The following is a 22,769-nucleotide window of genomic DNA, read 5'->3' as shown; positions in this document are numbered from 1 at the left end:
TACGACATGCAAAGGTTGATTGGCGTCCAGATGTTTCTCCCATAAACCTCTCTCCCCCATTGTTGAAGGCGTGGGAGGTGGCAAACGATGATGTATTGCTTTTACTTCAGCATAAGCCAGTATATACTCTGGGGCGGAGAGACGATGCGGCTGCGATAGGGGCGGCAAGGTCAGCCCCCGACGTTGACATTGTTGCAACGCGTCGGGGAGGACTATTGACCTACCATGGACCCGGGCAACTGGTTGGGTATCCCATTCTCGACTTAGGTGCTATGAATGTACGTCTTCGGACTCACGCCAGATGTCCACCCGTTGCTATGTATCTAAACTTCAAACTATTCTGAGAACTGTCCTTGCTCATCCATCTATTGGACTCAGCACAGTGGACTCACCATCAACAGAAGCCAGATATACTGGTGTCTGGAGCGACGAGCGACACAAGATCGCCTCCCTTGGAGTTCAGGTACAACATCGTATAACGTCGCATGGTTTTGCACTCAACATTCATCGTACAGCACTCGAAGGGTTTAAAAAAATCGTGGCATGTGGCCTCCCAGATGTTCAGCTTACATGTGTTGATGAACAGCTGGATCAGCATGGAAAACAATTAAAACTTTCCGACTCTCAAATCGCCGAGATGGTAGCGGATCAATTCGCCTCCACACTTCGAAGGTCAATTCAACCAGCCGATGCGCTGCTTCAGTACGAATGCTCAACAACAAAAGATGGCACAAAGTTTGTTTCAACAGTCACTATAGAGCACGAGAAATTTGAGTAGCCATAAATAGTTGCTGGATGGACTGCGCGTCGCAATGTGGAGGGTGCCACCAGCCCGAGTTAACTGCCTTCGTCACTTCTTGACTACCATGTTGCAGCCTATTGTGCGGTGTACGGGTCGCACAATCCGTTCTATCCAGGCTGCCTCCCTTCATACTACAGTATTTCGCAATTCTGATACTGTTATTCAGACAAAAAAGTTAGAGCGAACGTACCATCCCGGAGGATATGAAAACTCACTTGGCTATCGCCGCGCTCGTAAGCCATATTTGCTTCGCAATACAGTCGCTTTCCTCCTTCTCTCCAGTTTCATTGGTGGCGTATATGCTTATTCAATAATGATGGTAAGTAGTAGACTTAGCGCTGACCTATCTTCAGGTGGAACAGGATGACTTCTCTGATCTCGAAAGTTTCCGAGTGCAGCCCACTGAAGAACTTACGCCCCTATCCATTAAGGATACTACTGAAACATCTGAGAACTCAGAAACTGTCAATACTCTCGGCCTCGATGCTACTGAATCGAGTCAATCGGTTTGGAAACGCCTGAAGTCTTTCCTTTGGCACGGCTCCACGAAGACTAGTCCTGACGTCGGCCCCGCAGATCCGACATCGGGACCTATCACCAATAAGAAAGCTATATAGAGTCTCTCTAAATCACATCAAGCAGTTTATTGAGTGCGTCATACAGGAAGGGCAAAAAATAAAACAAACTGCCACTTCATCTAGCGTCGTTTGCCCAAGCCTGGCAAAGCAAAAACTGACGTCAGAATATCCAACACATACACTCAAATACTTTCTCGGCAGGGACAGCATCTCCGCGGCTATCACCAAGTTTGCTTGATTTCGTCCCTCGTACAATCCCCACGACGCTACCTGTATTAACATCAACCACAGGCCCACCTGACGAGCCAGGCATAGGAAATGCGAATGAAGACGCTTTGACTGCATCTTTGATAGAGGCTGGCGTCTCAGGAGATTCATAGTCGAGGACAAAGTCCAATTGAGCTAGCTCATCATATGTTCCGGTCTCAGCTTGACGTCCAATGGGGTCCCGATATCCAACAAGGGTAGCACGAGCCCATCGGTTTCGTATAACTTCTTCATGCAAAAATCGTGAAACCATGCCGGATGTCTCATCTGTTCGGGGAAGCCAGCCTCCGAAAGAGCACACAGAAAGCTCCGTGTTTACAACAGCGGGATAGGGAGACACAGGAAGAGTTTCAAGTTGCGACTCAATAACAGGACGAATCTGCCTGGTCAGTGGGTCAATTTGAATAGCGTTTTCACTGAGTTGGAGCAACGACAAGTCCGTACTAGGCATATAACTCAGTAAGCGTTCAACAGGAAAGATGTGTCCTTTACGAGACATGGCAAGAATCACCCCATTGTCTGGGCATTCTGCAGCAGGTACCACCGTTTCCATCTTGCATTAGTTCGGCTAACTCACTTCATGTGCACATGTAATTACCAACTCACCCCGACCTGGACTGTCTTCTGGACTTATGGATGACCCACCTTGGACCGCAAAGCCAGAGCAAAAATTGACAGTTTCTTTCTCTGGTACAGAACAATTCACATAACACATTAACAGGACACCATCCTCCTCCGCCTGATTTATTTCGTCCCGTGTACTTGTCGCGCTAGTCAGATTTACTTTGCGTCCAACCTTTGGCATAGGCTCGTAAGGAAGGGTCGTTGATAGTTGCGCATTCACTTTGGTATGCATTTCATGCAAAAATTGTTTCATATTGGTTGCCATTGGCGGTGATCTTTGTAGCAATTGGCGGGCCACTGAAATCAAATCCCTTTTTATGATGGCAATGTCCTTGCATTGTTTCTCATGGTTAGAATCAGCTTCCATGGTGTTCGTTTCGAAATTTTGAAACATACTAGGGTGCTCATCCCAGAAATCGATTGCCTCATTTAGTTTATCTGCTATAGCTTGAGACGAATCAGGTAGGAATCCACCGCGACGTGAGCCTGTAGCAGAGCTTTTGATACGTTCAACTTGAGCTCGACGCCCTTCGAGCGATATTTTTGAGGATTGATGATTTATCATATTTGAGAAAAACTCAAAGTCCTGTCGATACGATAACGTATCATTCTTATTCCCATCTGTAAATTGTTTCACAGTCGGTGGCTGGGGTGCAGTAGTGCCCAGAACAGTATCAACGGATGATTTAGGGTTAACAAGCACAGCATATCCATTACAGCGTAAGCAATTATCTTTTCCAATAGATCGAAGTGTGTTCCGAACGTGGCGGAACACGAATGCGCCCTCACCCAACATCATCATAGTGGAGTGGCAATAAGGTATATCGAATGATAGCGTCGGCCATATTTAATAATGTGGAGTCGATCAGATATCCAGAACACCGATCATAGGAACGAGGAGAGCGAGCTATTTAAGGTGATATAAGGCTCAACGGGAGACTATTATGCTGATGTTGCATCACTGTTTGGATTCTTACGATATTCGATTTTTTCGACTTTGACGTCTTCATCGATAAGTTGATAGATATAAATTACAACGGCGGAACCTTGGATATCAAGAACTAAAGTTAGCATGAACCGTGTACGCACGCGCAAATGAAGGAGTCGAGCGCATGGCAGTATTTTTGGCATTGTTCAAAGGTATATCGCCTTTGTTATTTTCCACCTTCGCTGGGCTAAATTCCAATGATGATTGTGTTTCAACCTTCCTCGAGGCCGATTTTTCATCGTATTGCTGTCCAGAGAGATTCCCCTGTGAGACAGGAAATGGCATATCGAGTGACCAGGCACCTGTCGCACTCCCGGGATTCAAATAGAATCTACCCTCTTGGCGGTATGCCTCGAGCTGATGAGTAAATCCACTGATCAAAATGTCGACATTCATGGAGTCAGCCAGCAAAGAAAGTGATATTTTATCGCCAGAGGGAACAATCTGATGGCCATGGATAACTCCAATACGCAAAGGCGGGTATTGAAGAACCAACGACGATGGAAGGTGCTGAATCTGGCGTCAAACTACCGGGTAATTACCTCATCATAGTCACCACCAACAATGTGGATCTCATTAGCAAGCGATTTTAGGTATTCGTATGTAGGCTTGTCGCATATATTTCCGGTGCAAACCACTTGATGAATCTTGCCGGGTACCTACTAGTGTAAGCAGACCATAATGAGTAGCATACCAGTAATTTTCTAAATTTTGAAGGAAGATCATTTACTCTGTAAGGTATATGGAGATCCCCTGCTCGAGTGTCAGTCCGATATACAATATACACGCACCTATCACCAAAACCAACATGTCTACAGATCGTTGTCGCGTTCGCGTGGAGATAGGCAGTCTTCCACGTGGAAAGGGGGGGGGGGGTTCACCTGAATTTCCAATTAGGTTATATTTTTTTATTGTCGGAACAGTCACACAGTCACGATGCAGTCTGCTTAGATATGCATGTGGCATTACCCTGCATGCATTATGGAGGCATCGTGCAATACTATTTGTTGAATTATTTCGTGTTCAGACCCTGAAAGCAATCATGTAGACAAATCGGTTGCCAGAATTAAGTTCTTTGACAATCGTCCAGTCGCTGCAACCGCGTTCTCTCAACCACAAGGTTGCCATAGCGATGTCCTGGCAGGGCTTCCCTGAAGGGACCACAGACTTGGCTCTTCTAGAGAATGATGCTGGGACAGCAATGCTGCATTCTGATTTTCTCATGCCCTCATCAGCCGCTAGCTTCAATACTGGCATTCCTTTGGAACTTTTGAATAATACGAATAATAACAATAGCTCAATGAATGACGGAACGAATGCGACTCCACTGTTTCCTAAAGGATCTGTGTGGATGTCAGAGGATCTCTTTCCAACATCAGAGCCTTTTGCATTGCCTCTGGCATTCAATGCGAACGACCTTCATCGCTCCTCCTCTCAACCAGCTAATCGCCGTCGAGGCATGGCTACTGGTGGTTGGAACCTGGGTCAACACAGCCGTGACACACTCTATGCGCACGAATTTTTGAAGGCATTCCGTGCTCGACTTCCTAACTCCTCAGAGGGACAAGCCGCCTGTGACTATTGTCGGAAACGCAAAATCAAAGTGAGTACTATACATGCTGACGTTGTAGTGCGATCGGAAAAAACCTACTTGTGGTCACTGTGAACAATCTGGTCGTGTATGCACTAGTGATGACATTTTGAGGAAGCGTGGTCCACCTAGCAAGTACGTATTGTTGAACTCACACAAGACGGGAACGGGCCATCATGGACAATGCTGGCATTGTATTCAGGAAACGGAACGCTCGCCAGTCTAAGAATCAAAACCATCAAGTGTCTAATGTGAAAAATGGAGAGAGAAATCTATCCCCTTCTTTCGCCTTGGCAAATGAACGGTTTGATCTAGCTATGGCTTCGTTGGGGCCTAACAATGTACTACAGTCAAACTCCAAACCGTTCAAGAATGATCAATGGCTTTCTGATCAAAGTTTGTGGGGCTCTATGGGAACATTACCCACAACGATGCCTAATTCAGAGCCAGTCAACGCTTCTGCTCCATCTACGGATACTGATGCCTCGCAGCCTGTCTCGAATCTGAATCAGCCTGCCGGGGCTCCATCATCGATGCCACTTCCTATCCTTCCCAATTCTGACATGTGGACTACGGATAATCTTTTTCCATATACAGCACAACCAATGTTGGCAATGGACAAGTCTGTTGGAACATCTTCAGATTTGCAGTCTGTGATGCCTTCGACTACACCCTCATCAATGAATGCGATTGTGGATCAAAACTTTGTGAATTTAGGGGAAGGTCATGGTACCACGGCATTTGAGTCTTCGACTCAGGGGAACCCTGACTTGACATTACTAACCAAGCCTATGGCCATTAGTCTGGATAAAGGTGCATCGAACCCTAATTTATCGACACCATCTTGTGCAGTTGGTGATTCACGCCATAAGCATGTGGAAACTGTCAGAGGCATTATCACTGATCCGAAGAACATGTTCAAGCTGGCGGAGCTCTCTACCAGGGCCATAATTGATTACCAAGACGCGCGTGGTCTCAATTCTTCTTTGGTGACGACGTCGACTAGCCCAACTAGTGTTTTGTTGAGGTCGGCGCCGTCAGATGAGGGAAATCAACAAGATGTTTACTGTGTTCGTGTGCTAAGCAGCACTGGTGAGCTTGTCTACCGTCCGCAACAAGAGTATGTCTCTTCCTTGATGGATTTATATAAGAAATCGATTGGTATGGTTGAATTTCCTGGAACAACGCGGTATGACGCCCAACAGATCGGTGTGACCGATACCTTCGAGCTGTTTCCCCAGCAACAGCATTGGCAGGAATCTGATTTTGATTCTTTGAAGAATCAATCCCAAACATTGCTTAAAAAAATACCCACTCTCACTTTGATTCGCAAAGCGTTAAAGGATTTGAGTTTTTCTTTGCCATTTTTACAATGGAGTGAGATTGAATCTTATGTATCTTCGTTCACCTTGTCCTCTATGACTGTCACCTGCTCGCCTTTACAGAGTCGCCAGCGTCAATCAGTGCTCTTGCTTCTCTGTGCGCTTGGGTCCTCTTTGGTGCCTGCTGTAAATGTAACTGCACATGCAGCTGGGGCGGCGCAAGCAGCTTTGCCGTGGGAGCTTGGTTTGAAGTGCTTCTCCCTTGCACGTGGTTTGCTATGCCCTATGGAAGGAATTTTACATGAAGAGGAAAAGACCCTTGACTTCATCCAATGCATGATTCTCATGAGTATGTTTATGGTGCGTTGCCAGGACAAGCAGAGTGCCTGGTCGCCTTTGGCATACGGAGATTCTGTTGCATCACACCTCCTGTCCAGTGTATCATCCCCTTCCGGCACTGATTCCGGTATGTCGCACTTTTTCGTCGAGCGAGAAATGCTCAAACGTTGTGTCTGGATGTTGTTTATGCTGGAGATTATTACGCGTGTTAAGAAAGACACAGTTCAGAATCAGTCTTTATGGTCTGATTATCCTTTCAAGTTGGAGCAGCCAATTAGTCTGGCAGGGTTGAGCTTACCGTGTGGACCAGCTGATGCGTGTGTCACACAAGAGACACTTAGGCGGTTCATATCTCAGACCGAGTTATGCCAAATCATGGTTAGTGTCTTGCTGCTCCGACTGCATGAATCCATGCCCCGAACAGAAGAGGTCAACGAAGTGGTTCGCACGTTGCAACGCGAACTTTCGAAATGGGTCTCTAACACACCCTGCCTCGTGCGAACGGGTGCATCTCCAACCACCCCTCATTTGGGACAATCTTGGCACCCGCCAAGTGTCATACCCCTTCCAGCGTTGTATGAAGCTTGTTCATTTTATTTGGCTCGTGCGAATGTATGAAACGTATTTTTGTATTTCTCATTACACAGCCTGGCACAGAGGATACCCGCTGGATCCAAAGATGTATAGGTAGGATTACTCGTATAACACATTATGAACCCTATACCCATTCCGGTTTGCTAGGGCCATGGTTACGGCCACCTGCTCTTCGTCCGTGACTGCGGTGTCCACGGCCGCGGCTACGACGAGGAGGACCATTAAAGTTCGCCGCTTCATCGCCAAAGGTAAGCATGTTGCGTTCCTTCTCTTCCGCAATTGCATGGCGGTTCCGGCCGCCTTCAAGTCGGTCCTTGACTTCGCTACTAATATTGTCAAAGAAGCCTGACTTTTTGTCGTAAAAGGTCTGCGCTTCAGCAGGGGGAATAGCACTCAGTTTGCCAGATGTCTGATCGGGGCCTTGTAGTGTCGTAGGTTTTTTGCTGAAGCGCGCATTGGCTTTTTCAAAGTCAAATTCACCTGTCTCTGCAGCCGCGTTCGGTTTGACGTCTTTGCTCGCAGACACTGCGGACGGCTCTGAAATCTCTGGCTTCTTAGCTTGTGTTTCTGTAACCAAGGAATCTGGGCCCTCGCTCGCGGAAGGCACATCCTCTGGCTTAGGCGCAGAGAAGGGCACTGAGGCAGACGTTGTTGCCGATGGAGCATCTCTCATTGCCGGCTGCGTATCGACAGGCTTGGCCTCGTTGTCCTGCATGAAAGCCAAGTTATTTTGCACATCACTCACATTCTTTGGCGACTGAGAGCGACGAGAGGCCGTAGTTGTTGCACCCGACTGCTTCGGCGCATATGATGCACTGTCCGGCGCCGTCGGGAAGAAAGGTGGTGGTTGCATACCTTGCATATGAGGCGGTGGTGCCCCAAAGTTGGGCCCATGGTAGGCATACATAGTATGTCCCATGTACGGAGGAGGTACAAACCCACCGTAAGGGTAAGCCTCAGTCGGCATAGCATACATTTGTGGTGGCATTTGCGAATACATTGATGGATAAGAGCCCAATAAATTTGGGTCATTCGAAGGATCATAGGGAGAAACGGCTGGTTGCGAAGGTGTCTGAAAGTTAGTATGGTTCTTACTTTGAACGCAGAGAGAATCAGTAGGAAGGCAGCGGAACTATCCACATGAGAAAGCGCTCTCGGACAGCTGGGATCATAGATCCACATTTACATCCGTATGGTTTCGTCCTGATACTGCTTGGAATGATACATACCTGCTGAGGTGTTACCACGTCATTCTTAGGAGACGGATCATCAATGCGGAGATCAACCACGTCAGCGGCGCGGAATACAATATAGTCATATACATTGTCTGCCTTGGAAACCTCATCTTGCGGGTTTCCCATAGCTGCGCATCGGCCCTCTGTACCCCAAGATTGCACTGCGTGTTAACCAGTGTCGACGTACCCTTCTCCAAAGACAAAGTGGCATGAGCCGCATCGATATTGGAGAGAATTCCCTGATAGCGTATATTTGAGTGTGATGTAAGTGAGATCAGGGCACCAAGAAACGATGCAGCAGAATTATCGTGGCCGCCAGGGGGACCCGCAGGGCTTGCCATGGCGTAACACAAACATTCTTGCGGTGGCGCCCTGGAAGGGGCGAAAAAGGTCACGTGCTATACACAGCCTATCACAGGACGGTTTGTCCTACGCGTGGGTTTCATCGCGTACCTCAGTGCTGCTAAAGTTGAGGATGCCCGCGCGGTCAAGGTCCTGAACAATGACCTCTGCCTTTGAGACAGGCATACGGCCAAGCACTTCATTTACCTTATCTAGGTTCTTTGAGGCAAGGGCTTCCCGGAAGTCTTCATCGAAGCTCATGTAAATATCCCACCGACGCTGTAGCCACTCGCGTACTTCATTAGCATCGAGATGCTCGACACCTTCGCCTTCGAGACGTATTTTCTCGGGCGGTGGGCCCTCAGGGATATCGAAAGAAATCACGGTGCCCGGATCCTGTGCCATAAGTTGAATTTGCTCTACGCCCTCGCTGTTCTCCTGCTGCTGTTCACGGAGGGCCTTGGCTCGCTGTGCGATGCGAGTGTATGTCGCCAAAACGTCATTTAAGAATAGAACAGCTGCTTTTCCATCCGTATTCATCATCCTGGAATCAGTGTGAGATACATACCGCTGGAAAAAGAGGCTAACGCCATCTCGACCAAGTTTAAGACAATACTGGATGAGAAGCGCCTTTTCAGTGCACATACGTGCAAGGGCTTTTTGGCCCGCCATTTGAGACTCAAATGCCTGCATAAGAAGGGCATCCGTCGTCCCGTACTGAGGATGCAGCAATTCCTTGTGTGAGCCGATGAATTGGAACATCTTTTCAAAGGCCGATAGGTCGAGCCGTTTGGACGAGAGAAAATCGGCAGGCAGACTCTCGGCACTGAGCGGTAGAGAAGCAATTGACGACGGAAGACTAGCAAACGACTTCATAGTGGGTGTTACGCTAGGAACCTCCTCATCATCAGAGTCGTCTTTGCTTGGCGGGGCAGAGGGCGCCGCGGATCCAGCGAGAGCACCAGGGTTCAGTGTCTCGATATGTTGACTCGTCTTTGCTGCCTTGTTCTCGGGAATGGGTGAGGGCTTTTCCTTACTGACATGTCCACTGTTCCACCCGTCGCGCAGACTGTCACTAGTAATCTTGTGCGCGTCCTCTTCGTCCATCTCGGCAAGCTCGCTAGAGATCTCCGATTGGCGCTTTTCAATCTTGATCAGATGCGACTTCATACTGGTAGTAAGAGCAGCATCCAAATCAGATGTACCATGCGCCTTCTTCACGTTTGGTTCTTCATTGATCTGGAGAAGCAGAGATAAGAGAATGTCCTCTAGTGTGGGGCCATCGGGACCGTCTTTGTTCCCTCGCGCCTGCCGACCAGCTGCCAGGCGCGATACCTCACGCGAATACGTTGCCGCTCCCTCTTCATCTGTCTGCTTACAAAGGGCAGTAAGTAAAGGCGTAACCGCTTCGTTTGTGCGATGCTCCGCTTCAAGTTGAGAACGACGAATCTTGCGCATTTCACGCTTTTCGTGAATGTCACGCTGTTTCCAGCGAATAAAGGAGCTTTTGTCGACATTGGGATGAACCTCAATGTCTGAATCGTCTGACAGCTCAAGATTGTCCCATTTGGAATAGTTCAGCTTGCCGACCATCGTCGTCACCACGCACGGTGCAGCTGGCGCGGCGACTTTAGGTCTCTACACGTGGCATAGCACCCCTCCACCTGCGACAGATTCATCGCGAGCCATGGCGACGAGCGCGCCGCAGGCTCTATATGCGTCCGTTTCGTACCGAAAGGTGCCTGGAACACTAAAACTGGGACCAGATGGTGTCTTAAAGTGGACTCCATCGAGCTCTTCTAGCAGCGTTCCGGCCTTTCAAATTCAGGACCACAATTTGAACGGTATGCAAGTGTCGAAGCCAGGTGCAGCGCAAGTGGCCCTGCGTCTGGTAGCGAAAGAGGGTCATACCATACACGGAGAAACCAGTGCAATGTTGAATTTTAATGCAGACAGAGAGACGGCTATGGCGCATCGTGAACTCTTTAAAGAACGACTAGCCGCCGCCATTGCCAAAGTGCGTTCCGCCGAGAGCTCAGGGCCGACTCAGGCACGTACAGACTCCACGAGCTCGGGCCGGGCGCAAGGCGAGGTCTCGGCCATCTCGGAGCTGAAGCTGCGTGGTCAGGTACTCCTGGCGCATCCTTCCCTTCTTGCGCTTCACAAGGACGTGGTCGGCACGGGTCTCCTATCTGACGCCGACTTTTGGGCACACCCATCACGGGCCGCTCTTCTACGCGCTGAACGAGCGCGTGTACAACAACGCACGGGACGAAGTGCGCGGATCGCTGATCCTCATCCGACGCAGGGTGAGTCGGGGGAATTGAAGATCAACATCACGCCGCAGTTGATACGCCAGCTTTTTGAGCAATACCCGGTACTGACACGCGCGTACGACGAAAATGTGCCGCAGAGGCTAGATGAGAGTACCTTTTGGATGCGTTATTTCCAGTCAAAGCTGTACCATCGGCTTCGTACGTCACAGCGGTCGGCGGCCTCGGAACAGCACCTTCCGGACGACGACATTTTCGACCGATACCTTGAGCCTGAAGACGATCGTACGTTGACCTACTTACGTCAGAACCCGAGCCACGTACACAATACAACCCTCACGATGCGCTGCTGGATTTGTCGGCCACAGAGCAAGACCATGAAGCGACGGGGAATACACAGGACTGGACGATGCGTCCAGGCTATGACCGCCGTGCCCTGCCCTTGGTGCGGCGCTTTAATCGTCATGCCGAGTCGCTTCTCAACTCGTCGCTTGGCGAGCTTACTGAAGCTGATGCACGGCGAGTGCGCCGCAAGACAGGAGGTGTAGGAGAGGAGTATGGGTCACCGTCAGAACCGACGCGTTACGAGACAGCGATTGTACTGGACGATTTGAAAGAACGTGTTGCTGCTCCCAGGCGGCGACTGGATATCCAGGACCCCAACGCGTATTATGGAGCAAGCGCAGTGGGGGACCATGCTGCAAACAGCGGTGCGCAGGTTGATGCGGAGCAGTTTCGGGCGCACCTCCAGGCATGGCACCTTGACTTGACCCGCGCGGCGCCGCCCGGCTCGACGATGCGGCATGCCTTGGACGATATGCTTAAGAATATGACGCAGCAAAAAGAAGGTCGGCAGGCCACGACGGTTCATGTGCTGCCCCCGACTGTGTATAAACAAATGGTTTCGTGCCATGCTGCCACCTGTGAGTTTTTGCAGCACTTTTGGCAGGCGGTGCTGCCGGCTGTCGAGCATGGGACTGGTGCACCGCTCGCGGCGAGTCCCCTCGAGCAGCGCGTGTCCAAAGCGCACCAGATGGTGCGAGTACTGCAGAACACGACGAGTCGTGTTCAAAGCATTGCTGAGACGGCCGAAGAGGCGGCTCCTGGTACAGGCTACGATACTGTGATGGAGGCATTCAGCTCGACGCAAGAGGCGGTGGCCAGAGCGCTGGCCTATGCAGCACCGGCAGCCTAGGCATCGGCACGCATAGCTTCCTCGAGCTTCTTTTTATTAGACTCGACAATGATGCGTTTGTAGGACGATACATCGCCGACAAACTTGTAGACGGTACCATTGTCGCACACCCACAATTCGCGGAGGCAGCTTTGGATGAAGCGCTCGTCGTGGCTCACGACAATCACACCGCCGTTCCAGCGGTTGATCGCATCAACGAGCGCATCCAGAGCCTCGATATCCAGGTGGTTGGTCGGCTCGTCGAGAAGGAGGACATGGGGCTTCATAAGACTGAGCTGGGCAAACGCGACACGACTCTTCTGGCCACCACTGAGCGTAGCAATTCGCTGGAGACCAGTCGTGCCTGTGATGCCAAAGGAGCCGAGGTGCTGGCGGTATTCTTGTTCAGTGCGCCCGGGGAACCGCGACGCAAGGAAGGCCACAGGACTCATGGCTAAGTCGAGCTGGTCGATGTGGTGTTGCGAAAAGTACCCCACACGCAAACGGGGGTTGCGCTTAGCATCGCCCGAGAGCGGCGCAACCTGGTTGATCAGCAGCTTGATCAGGGTCGATTTACCTGCGCCGTTGCTGCCGATCAGCGCGATACGACTGTCCATTGTGACATCGAAGTTGATATGACGCAGCAGGATCTTGTCCCGGGAGTAGCCAAAGGTCACGTCGTCCAGCTGCAGGAGCGGCGGGCTGATCTTCTCGGCCTCTGGCAGCGTAAAGTGCTCGCCCGACTCCTTCTCTGGCGGCTCGAGCACAGGTAGGCGCTCCAGCTCCTTGATGCGGCTCTGCGCCTGCGCAGCGCGATTGGCGTTGTATCGCCATCGATCAATAAACGCCTGGAGCTGCGCGCGCTTCAGCTGGTTTGCTTCGTATTCGCGCAGCTGGTTCTTCCGACGCTCGTCGCGGGTCTCATAGAACTGGTCAAAGTTACCCTTGTAATAGTCGAGGCGCTCCGAGTGCATGTGTACAATATCGGTCGCCACTTGATTAAGGAAGGCGCGGTCATGCGATACGACGAGGAGGGTACCCTGCCACTCATTCACCAGGTAGTCTTCGAGCCAAGCAATAGCATTCAGGTCTAACATGTTGGACGGTTCATCCAGCATGAGCAGATCAGGCTGGCAGAAGAGGGCACGAGCGAGCGCGAGGCGCATACGCCAACCACCGCTGAATGCCTTGGTCGGCTTTCGCTGGTCCGCTCCCACGATACCAAGACCATTCAGAAGCGTGGCCGCGCGGCTCGGGCCCGTCTCAGCCTCCATCTCGACCAGCTTGGTCTGAATGTCGCCGAGGCGCGACAGCAGCTCATCGCGCTGATTTTCGCGCTGGCGCGTGGGAAGGTCGACGGCGGAGCCCTGCGCAAGTCCATTGTCGACATCTGCGCGCGCTACAGCGGCAGCGGCTGAGTCTTCGAGCGACTGTAGCTCGGCTTGGAGTTTGTGCTCCTCGCTCAGCAGCTTCTCACGCCACACGTCGGCCTTGAGTACGGCCTCGACGGCGGGCGTATCGTCGCCGACAATCTCCTGCTCAACGTACAATAGCGACATGTTTGTAGGGATCGGCACATCACGCAGCGCCATGTGGCGCAGGAGCGTACTTTTACCCACACCATTACGGCCGACTAAACCATAGCGGCGGCCATGGGCCATGGTAAGTTCGGCGTTGGTGAGGATGCGGTGGCTGCCAAAGCTCACATCGATGTTGGGCAGGTAAATATCCTTGTTCTTGCCGCGCGCGGCACCAGCGCTGATGGACTCGAGCGGGTTGACCTGCATGTACATTTCCTCGTACGAGGCCATTTTCTTTGCGTTCTCCACGAGCTTGCTCGACTCGTACAGGTCGCGCTGCGCACGCTTGGCCAGCTTAGCACGCGTTTTGGCTTCCTGGCGCTCCAGCTTCTTCACATCGACCGTCGTGCGGTGTCGAGTCGACTTGCCGAGGGCCAGGTCAATGCCGTCGTTGCCGGCGTCGTAGGCCGTGGTGCTGCTTGCGCCTGCCGCGCTCATATCGACGACTTTGTCGAGACGCGTGAGGCCTTGCCGCGGGTCAGAATCCGTAGGCAGGCGCTCCGCCACGAGCGCACGCAGCTGCTGGAGCAGCGCTGGCAGGGCCTGCCGCGCGGCCGAATTCGGTGGATCGCTCACCACGACCGACTCCAGGATCGGACACACTGCTTGCGCCATGACATCAACTTCAGGATCCTCGCCGGCATCCTGGATGTATCGATCCAGGTACGTAACGATCGGCTCGTCGAGCTGTGGCAGTGCCTCGCGCAAGAGCGCCGCTGCCATCGTCGTCAGGGAAGGAGCTATGTCGCTTAGTCAGCTAAGAAGGTGTACCAACGGCGCGAGACCAGGGACCGCGTCCGCTGCGACGATTTGCAGGCCGCCGCGCGAGTGTGCGAGCGTATGAGCAACGTGCTGCATGGCTTCATCCGCGCTAGCACATGGACTCGGCGCAGCCGCGCTAGTGGGATCGTCCGCTCCGCAGAGCAAGGGCCCCACGCGGAGCTCCGTATATTGCTGCCACAGCGCACACACGTCGGCAGGCGCCGAGACGGGCGCAGGTGACGTGAGGCTGGCAGGAGACAGAAAGAGAAGAAATAGTGCATCGTAGCCACCAGCGCCCGGTACACCTCCGCCAAGCAGGCCAGGCGCGCCGGCAATGGTCGTATCCAGGAGACGCGACATCTCCGGGGGCTCAACCGGTGCGCCGGAGCGTGTGCCGAGTTCGCGCATACCACCACGCACTGAGCGCATTGCATTGCGTAGCGCAATAAATGCCTCGAGCGCAGGCGACGGAGCCGTACGGAGCGAGTCCCACTGTGTCGATGGCGTGCCTGCGAGAAGCGACAGTACCTCCGCATAGGCCTTGGGGTCCATAGCATGCATGATGTGCAATTGGAGCAGTCCGTCGACCACCGATTGGTTCGCCGCTGCCAGAACGGCATACAGCTGCCGGGCCCACTCAGGATGCTGCGCGCGCCACTGGCTGACCTGGCCGACCATGGTGCGAGTGTTGGAACCCGCATCGACATCCGCAAGGCACATACGCACGCCCGGCGGCAGCTTCAGTGGTGCAGGCCGCGGCACCCCGTCCGAGGGTAGCGCAGCAAGTAGTCCCTCAGCAGCGGTGGGTGTGGCGCCCTCGGGCGCGACGGGCGTCCATAGCGTCTCCGATGGCTGCAGGACAGGCGACAAGGCGCGGGGCTCGCGCGGGGCTGCTGGGGCCGCGCCCTGGGTGACAATGCGCTGCCCCTGCTCGGCACGGATGAGACCCTGGAGGAGCGCGGGATCGAAGCGGCGGTACACCTGGCTGCCCCACACGGACGCCGAGACATCAAAGCCGGAGCCCACCTTGCCCTGGGCCGCGCAGTGAGCGAGCTGGGCCAGGTTGTGTATGAGGGCGAGCGAGCGTGGTGGAAGGGCATGCGAGGGCGACGCATCTACGATGCCAAGGTGGATGAGCAGGGCGCCGACGAGCGACGTGGTCATGGCTGCACTTGACCCAAGTCCGGTCTTGTGCACGTCACTCAGGACGCAGTTGTGCGCGTGGAACGGCGCGAGAGACCGCAGAGCGGCGATGGTTGGCACCTGGCCGTCGCGGCGGTGCGAGTAAAAGTCATTGTCGCCGGCGATGACAATGTCCAGGCCGCCCCCGAGTGCCTTGACTGCGCGATCGACGCCGAGCTGTTCTAGGGCGAGCTGCACGGCGTACAGGAGAGACAGGGCCACAAACGGATTCAACTCACTACTCTGCACCAGACGCATCTCCTCAGCCACGGCTTCTGGGGCCTTGCCCGCGCTGGAGGGTGGGATGAGTACGTCGTACACCCACTCGGCTTGCCGGAACTGCGGCGAGCGCACGCGTATGCGTGGAATGCCCTGAGGGGGCAGCGTCGCGACGCTTGTGTAGAAGCGTGCATCCGTAGCAAGCACCAAGCCCGTGTACGCGGGGTCAAGGACCAGGTAGCCGCCTGCGAGGAGCACCTTGCCGGGCGCCGATACAGTGGTGACCATCGCCAAGGTGGGCGCCATGCTGACAAAGCGACGTTTGCTTCCTCCGACCGCCATGACTGAGGTCGCCAGTGGCGCGGATGCTGCGCCCATGACCACGTTCAAGAAGCTCTATCCGGCTGAGTACCTGCAGCGGCATTTAGAACAGCGTGTGCGTGAGGATGGACGGGCGTTCACGGATGGGCGTCCCGCATCGGTGGCCGTCGGCACGCTGTCGCATGCGCGGGGCAGCGCGCTGGTGCGCTGGGGGCAGAGCACGATGGTGGTAGCAGGCGTTCATGCGCAGCTGTGCAAGCCCGCGTACGAACGCCCAAATGAGGGGTTTCTCGTGCCAACCGTGGACCTCTCGCCGCTGTGCTCGCCGCAGTACAAGGCGGGCCCGCCCAGCGAAGACGCGCAAGTCATGGCGCACCAGCTACAGATGTTTCTCAATGCATCCAACATTCTCCCGCGCTCGTCGCTATGTATTGAGGAGGGCGTAGCGGTCTGGAGTATCTTTGTCGATGTGGTATGTCTGAGCGCCGATGGCTCGGTGCTGGATGCTGCCGCGCTTGCGGCGGTCGCCGCGCTGCACCAATGTCGACTCCCTGTGCCTCGCAGCGTACCGTCCGTGGACCAAGCTGTATTTGATGCGCATGATACCCAGCCCCTCGCGCTCCATGGCATGCCCATTCTCGCGACATTTGGCGTACATGATTCTACCTACCTGCTTGCGGATATGACAGCCTTCGAAGAGTCGCTCGCAATGGGTCGTCTCCATCTCGGGCTTGTCGACGGCGCCGACAGTGAGGAAGCGTTTTGGATCAAGGTGCTCGGGCACTGTGCCGTGCGCGAGCCGCGCGAGCTGGCGTTCCCCGAGCTCGTGCAGTTCTGCCTCGAACACGCACAGCGGCGCGCTGCCCAGCTGCGTGCACTCCTGCGCGATGCGTGTGTCGCCTAGTTACGGAGTAGCGATGGCACGAGCGCGTTCGCACAGGAGGCACACGCGCGCGCCAGAGCGATTCCCTTTGAGGAAGGCCGCATGCCGCTCGACGAGACGAATCATGAGGGTGCGCCGTGCGGGATGAGCCGTGGTCAAGAGCTGTGTGAGTGGCTTCACGTACTTCGGTTATGATCGGCAGGCCGTGCTGCGCGGCTGCCAGGTCAATCAGCAGGGGACGGAGCGTGGCGTTGCCTGTGCGCGAAGGGCGCACTGGCCCTCCAAGCTGGCACAGGCGCTCCGCATATGACCGCTGGAACGCGTCGCCGCACCACTGCAGGGCCGACTGGATAGCCTTGCCGCCGTACGATGAGAGTGATACGACATTGGCAGCCTGCAAGAGCCGGTGCGCGATGGCGGCCCGCAGGGCCGCTGTGCCATGCTCGAGCATGTGCTGGACGACCCAAACGCCCCACTGGTGGCATGCGATGTCGAGAAAGTGGTCGAGCAGCTCCTGCACGCCACTATCGTGTTCGCCGAGCCAGTGGTGCTCGACGAGACTCTGGCACAGGGCACTGCCGCCTTCTGTGTTGGCCGTAGCGACCCACTGCCCCTGCAGTGCCTCGTTCACCGCGCTGCGGAAGCGAGACCGAATGCTCGAATCTGTCCAATCTGTGCTAAGCACCTGGCGCCACACGGGAAGCGCCTCGGGCGCGAGAAGCGTTTGGCTTAGGTCGCACGCGAGTAGCTCGGTCAACGCACGATGTTGCAGGCCCGAGTCCTGGTCCAGCAGGTACTGCACGACTCGGGCGCCGTGCGGATTGCGGACGAGGGTAGCCGCGTGGCCGCAAAGCCGCTGCCCGAGAGCAGGCTCCACGCGAAGCGCGCGTAGCACGACGAAGTGACCCAGGTGATCCTGCGCCAAGGGTATGAGGATGGGCTGCATATGCTCGAGCAGGCTGCGGCGCACAGTGTGTGGGCCATGCTTGAGGATACGCTGCAGCTCCGCACTCAGTTCTGGACGATCACTGCCCAGAAGCGCGCGAAGCTTGGCCTGAATGTTAAGGCTCTCGGGCTGGACGGCCGGCGGGGAGGGTGGCGGCGCCCAGAGCTGGGGGAGGTCGGTGGCAGGGCCAGCCTTGGCGTTCTTGGACGCCGACGGCTCGAGCAGCAGTGCGTGCTGGAAAGCTGCTGCGCCTGTGTGTAAGTATGTGGGCGTACCAGGGAGGGGGGACTCGGTGTCCTCCATGATGGAATACAGCCAGCTCGTCGACTCGGGCGAGCATGGTGCCTCACATGCATCGAGCGAGCGGGGCGAGTCGATGTCGGGCGAGGCGCTGATGGGCGTAATAGACGACAAACTCGAGAGACTGGACGAATCCACGGACGAGAGAGGCGTGCGTGGTGGTCCTTTGAATACCGCAGCGTGGCTGCGCTTCCAAAACTGGCGCTCCATATGCATCAACTGCATTTCGACGACGCGCATGCGATCATTGACCCACTTTTCCATCCCATTCCATCGCTCTTCAAGCTGACGTGTAGCCTCGAGACGCAGAACATCGGTTAGCGCGTGAGTCATACCCTCATCTAGAAAGGCCGTCGGTAGATCTCGCTCGGATGCGGCGGAGGACGGTGTGGGGGAGCGCATTGAGGATATCGGCATGCCGCTCTCACCCGAGGCCTGCTTTTATCTTTGCGCTCGAGTAGGTAGGATGCGCGAGGAAGAAGCCATGTCCCCTGAGGAAGACTATGTCGACGCGGCCTGAGCGCCGGCTGGACGCAGGGCGGCTTCATGCCGCTCGCACGCGCCAGGCATCGGGGCCACGTCGCGCCTCCACGCGCGCTCTCCGCTGTCACTGGCTCATTGCGAGCAATGGCCCCCACTGCACCGGACATTCGCCTCGATGAGGAGGCTGGCGACGATGAGATACATCTTGATACGCCCTTTATGGCCTCGACGCTGGCGTGGCAGTCGCTGCCTACCTACCACGAGAGCCACGCGCCGTTGCCCCTGCCGCCTGTCGAGCGGCGACGCTTGATAGTGCGGACCGTGTTGGTGGCCATGACGCTCTTTGCGCTGAGCGCAATCTTTGTGGGAATGGTGCTGCTCTTTGTACTGCCCCCCATGACGGCGGAGGAACGTGCTACTATGCGTCTGCCGCGTTCCTTCCGCCAGCTCCAACAACTCAGCCAGGTCTTAAGCAAGTATAACGAGGAGCACATGGGGGCTGTCATGTTCGTGTGGGTGTCGGTGTTTCTATTGTATGTGCGCTCAGCTCACCCGCAGTATTCAAACCTTCTCGATTCCTGGCGCCATGTACCTAACGATCCTGGCCGGCGCCCTGTGGAACGTCGTCATCGCCCTACCGCTTGTATGCTTATCTATTGCGAATGGCGCGACGCTGTGCTACCTTCTCAGCCGGTATGTGGGCAGCATCGTGCGTACTATGCCACGTTGGCAACAACGCATTGATACGTGGAAAGCGGTCACACAGCAGTACCAACACCAGATGCTCTCGTACATGACGATGCTGCGCATGATGCCGTTCCCACCGCACTTCCTAGTTAACATCATGGCCCCGCATCTCAACATTCCACTCTTCACTTTTTGGCTGTCGACGCTGCTGGGTGTGTGCTGCTCGACCCTCGTGTATACCGCTGTGGGCGACCAGCTCGGCCAGCTCGCGGGACCTCAGGCCTTTCGCCTATTTACATGGCGGAACGCTATGCTTATGACCCTGGTTATTATTGCTGTCACGCTGCCAGGCCTACTTAAAAGCCGAGTCCAGGCGCCAGAGGCCCAAGACACTCCGGGCCCAATCCGCCTCCAAGACGCCGCTGTGCCGGCGCCAGGCTGGCTTCGCTTGGTACCACATGCCTTGCATTCATGGATCTATCGGATATACCCCAGGCAGTCAAGCCCGATAGACTCGCGCCCGCTGCGGCCCTCTATGGATGAGCAAGATACGGACGAGTCGACGTTTGCATGGCGCTCTGTGGCGCCAGATTCGCCGGAACTACATATGCATGCGCAGCGGGCGTACGAGGACGACGAGACAGAGTTTGGTCGCCCATGCCGAAGTGAACAAGCTTGGCTCCTTTCCTACGTCCAGCGTGCATCAGAGTTTACCGGACAAACACCAAGCACGCTCCGATCGTGGTGGAATAGAAGGCAACGGCGTGCTTAGCTACGTAGAGACCTAGTCGGCCCGGCCGCCCGACATGGAAGCCTCTGCACTCGCCGTAGCAGCCAGGCGCGTACGGCGACGCTCCGCCTCTGCCTCATGCTCAGAGTCAATCGCTTTGACAATTGCTTCGACTTCCTCCAGCGCCAGGATCTGGTGTCAGTGAGCCAAGACCCACCTTCATTTGGCCATGGCCTGTCATGACGGTAATTTCGATATCTAGTGTGAGTGCTGCGCACATACTCTTAGCACCGGTCTGGACCACTTCCAGCAAGCTCTTTACAGCCAGCTTCACGGCCTCGTCCTCGTGCATATCTTCCTTGTAGTTCTTCTCGAGGAATTCGCGGACCGTCTTAGACGAGCGGCCAATGGCGTTGGCCTTCCACGCAGAAAACATACCCGACGGCTCCGTCTGGTAGAGACGTGGCACCGGGTCGCTGTGGTCAAAGCCGATAATGAGCGTCGAGATACCAAAGGGCCGCATACCCCCCGATTGCGTATATTTCTGCGTCAGTCGAAAAAGCATACCTGCTGAATTCCCGCGATATGACGCGTAATGTAGTCGACCGTGACGGGATCTTCCACAGTGAGACGATGGGACTGGCACTCAACACGCGCACGGTCAACGAGGATGCGTGCATCGGCATTCAGACCCGCGAATGCCAGGCAGATATGGTCATCCAGTATGACCGTCTTGCGAACGGTGCGGGGGTCCTGGAGCTGCTGCAAGCTCTTTCTCTCAACACCCAATACGGCCACGTCTTTGCCGCGGATACCGACCTGATCGTTAGCCGCGGCTCGTACGTACAGCGCATGTGCCCTTGCGCACCGCCTCGAGTGCGTAGTCGACCTGGAAGAGATGGCCATCCGGAGAGAACACAGTAAGTGCTCTATCGTAAGACCGCGACATGGTCGAGAATCCCACAACGGCACCTGGTGGTAGCCCTACGCGTACCAGCCCCGATCACTTGACCAGCCAGGATGACATAATCCAAAGCATCCTCCATGGCCGGCCACACGGCAGCGCCGATGACACCCCTCGTATAACAAGACAAGCCACGGTACAGCTATTTTCTATGCAGAGGTTGAAGATGCGTCCAGGATACCTGGCACCGGCACCCGAAACCTCTTAAGCGTGGTCGTAGAGGTGGCACAACCCCTCAGCTTACACTCATAATGGCGTTGATCAGGTCGCCATTGTTCTCTTTCAGCGCCTTGACAGCCTTGCGACGCGAGCACGACACCTGCTCCATAACAAGGTCAATGTCCTTGGCATCCACACCCGTCTCATCGATCGGGCTGTCATCGTCTTCATCATCGTCTTCAACCGTCTTCTTGGAAGCGACGTCGCTGACGTTGAAGCTGGGTTCGGCAGCGCCGCCAGCCGCATCGGCCAAAACCTTTTCCTGAGCCTGGGCCTGGGCCATCTGAGCCGCCTGGGCCTGGGCAAAGGCACTCATGTCTTCGTTCTTCACCTCACCGAAGACAATGTACACGTCCGACACAGGCGACTTGTACACCTCCGGGTTGGCCACCACGTACAGGTGCTACAGGTAAGTTTTCACACAATACGTACACCGCGAGGACGGCGCAGAGTCACACGCTGAATACCCGGAACCTTCTTGAGGCCAATGTTCTGCAGCGTCTTGCGGCTCTTGCGTTCGGCACGCGATTGGATACGCTCGGGCACGTCAACCTCGCCGTCATTCACCTCAGCCTCGGCATCCTGGACCTTAAGCTACACATACGAATTTGGGGCAGGTGTTAGTATTTCCACAGTTGAAAACATGACTCTGATACGCACGTCCTTTACATCGTCCGAAATCTCCTCGATACTCATGATGATCGCAAGTCGAAGAGTTACAGCGCCTCCGCGTTTCGCCGGTGTAGGTGCGCCCTCCGCCGTTCTTCGCCCGCGAAAACTGCAAGCCGCAGTCGACCGGTTCCGTCACGTGTACCACGTGGACTGTGCTTTCGTTGCGTTTCTGGCAGATGCGTTGTGTGGTCCGACCGCAAGGTGTGGCCAGGTTTCCGATAGCCACTTACCAGCTATGCTCCGTCTTGGCACGGCAACTCGGTCATGGATACGACCTGCGACAAGCACGCTTTTTGCGGCGCACGCAGCACGGATGCCAGCCAGCTGGACGGTAGGTGGCGTTGCCCGCATGCGCTCCCCTACTTCCATTAACTCTTTGCCTTGGTGCCCAAATTGTCGAGGCTTCGTGAGTATTGTTAAAAAGCCGGAACACCCTGAGGATACGACGGCTTTGGAGGGCGATGTCCTGGGCGTTCTGTTGACAGAGCGTGCAATTGAGGTATGTGATCTTTGCTTAACATGACCCAGAAGCTCCGCACAGTGGCTGAAAAGGAGCACGACGATCGGCTAGGCCTGCGTGTGGCGGTAGAACCCGGTGGCTGCCACGGCTATGTGTACAAGCTCGAGCTTACGAGTGACTACGAAGAAGATGATTAGTATGTATATCTTGCTTACACAAGTGTCTTCACAGA

At 54.9% G+C, this 22,769-nt stretch overlaps 8 protein-coding genes and 2 pseudogenes across 10 annotated transcripts; 3 read left to right on the top strand and 7 right to left on the bottom strand.

Moving 5' to 3' along the window:
- Positions 1 to 3,325: 3,325 nt before the first annotated feature.
- MSY001_3035 lies at positions 3,326 to 3,918 on the bottom strand (annotated as a pseudogene). Its single transcript has 2 exons — positions 3,802 to 3,918; positions 3,326 to 3,769 (listed from the first exon to the last, which is right to left on the bottom strand). Coding segments are annotated over exons 1-2 (561 nt in total).
- Positions 3,919 to 7,298: 3,380 nt separating this feature from the next.
- MSY001_3034 lies at positions 7,299 to 8,466 on the bottom strand (annotated as a pseudogene). Its single transcript has 2 exons — positions 8,335 to 8,466; positions 7,299 to 8,195 (listed from the first exon to the last, which is right to left on the bottom strand). Coding segments are annotated over exons 1-2 (1,029 nt in total).
- Positions 8,467 to 8,769: 303 nt separating this feature from the next.
- Positions 8,770 to 10,275, bottom strand: MSY001_3033 (uncharacterized protein; the record flags this gene model as incomplete). The annotated part of the gene is made up of 2 exons (XM_018884921.1): positions 8,770 to 9,226; positions 9,251 to 10,275. 2 exons carry the CDS (start codon positions 10,273 to 10,275, stop codon positions 8,770 to 8,772), a joined length of 1,482 nt encoding a protein of 493 aa, XP_018741532.1.
- A 94-nt stretch (positions 10,276 to 10,369) lies between these two features.
- On the top strand, positions 10,370 to 12,038 carry MSY001_3032 (uncharacterized protein; the record flags this gene model as incomplete). Its single annotated transcript, XM_018884919.1, has 3 exons — positions 10,370 to 11,240; positions 11,324 to 11,803; positions 11,893 to 12,038. 3 exons carry the CDS (start codon positions 10,370 to 10,372, stop codon positions 12,036 to 12,038), a joined length of 1,497 nt encoding a protein of 498 aa, XP_018741531.1.
- A 108-nt stretch (positions 12,039 to 12,146) lies between these two features.
- On the bottom strand, positions 12,147 to 16,178 carry MSY001_3031 (uncharacterized protein; the record flags this gene model as incomplete). The annotated part of the gene is made up of 2 exons (XM_018884918.1): positions 12,147 to 14,457; positions 14,485 to 16,178. 2 exons carry the CDS (start codon positions 16,176 to 16,178, stop codon positions 12,147 to 12,149), a joined length of 4,005 nt encoding a protein of 1,334 aa, XP_018741530.1.
- A 34-nt stretch (positions 16,179 to 16,212) lies between these two features.
- Positions 16,213 to 17,271, top strand: MSY001_3030 (uncharacterized protein; the record flags this gene model as incomplete). The annotated part of the gene is made up of 2 exons (XM_018884917.1): positions 16,213 to 17,084; positions 17,121 to 17,271. The coding sequence occupies 2 exons, from the start codon at positions 16,213 to 16,215 to the stop codon at positions 17,269 to 17,271; spliced, it is 1,023 nt and encodes a 340-aa protein (XP_018741529.1).
- Positions 16,618 to 18,724, bottom strand: MSY001_3029 (uncharacterized protein; the record flags this gene model as incomplete). Its single annotated transcript, XM_018884916.1, has 2 exons — positions 16,618 to 17,073; positions 17,261 to 18,724. 2 exons carry the CDS (start codon positions 18,722 to 18,724, stop codon positions 16,618 to 16,620), a joined length of 1,920 nt encoding a protein of 639 aa, XP_018741528.1.
- A 414-nt stretch (positions 18,725 to 19,138) lies between these two features.
- MSY001_3028 (uncharacterized protein) lies at positions 19,139 to 20,264 on the top strand (the record flags this gene model as incomplete). The annotated part of the gene is made up of 2 exons (XM_018884915.1): positions 19,139 to 19,338; positions 19,364 to 20,264. The coding sequence occupies 2 exons, from the start codon at positions 19,139 to 19,141 to the stop codon at positions 20,262 to 20,264; spliced, it is 1,101 nt and encodes a 366-aa protein (XP_018741527.1).
- A 106-nt stretch (positions 20,265 to 20,370) lies between these two features.
- Positions 20,371 to 21,171, bottom strand: MSY001_3027 (uncharacterized protein; the record flags this gene model as incomplete). The annotated part of the gene is made up of 3 exons (XM_018884914.1): positions 20,371 to 20,766; positions 20,790 to 21,041; positions 21,070 to 21,171. The coding sequence occupies 3 exons, from the start codon at positions 21,169 to 21,171 to the stop codon at positions 20,371 to 20,373; spliced, it is 750 nt and encodes a 249-aa protein (XP_018741526.1).
- Positions 21,172 to 21,421: 250 nt separating this feature from the next.
- MSY001_3026 (uncharacterized protein) lies at positions 21,422 to 22,101 on the bottom strand (the record flags this gene model as incomplete). The annotated part of the gene is given in 3 exon segments (XM_018884913.1): positions 21,422 to 21,808; positions 21,838 to 21,987; positions 22,006 to 22,101. 3 exon segments carry the CDS (start codon positions 22,099 to 22,101, stop codon positions 21,422 to 21,424), a joined length of 633 nt encoding a protein of 210 aa, XP_018741525.1.
- Positions 22,102 to 22,769: the final 668 nt, after the last annotated feature.

The sequence above is a fragment of the Malassezia sympodialis genome, genomic scaffold (assembly GCF_000349305.1).
Source record: "Malassezia sympodialis ATCC 42132 genomic scaffold, msy_sf_17, whole genome shotgun sequence".
NCBI lineage: Eukaryota > Fungi > Basidiomycota > Malasseziomycetes > Malasseziales > Malasseziaceae > Malassezia > Malassezia sympodialis.
This window is presented reverse-complemented; position numbering and strand designations above follow the sequence as displayed.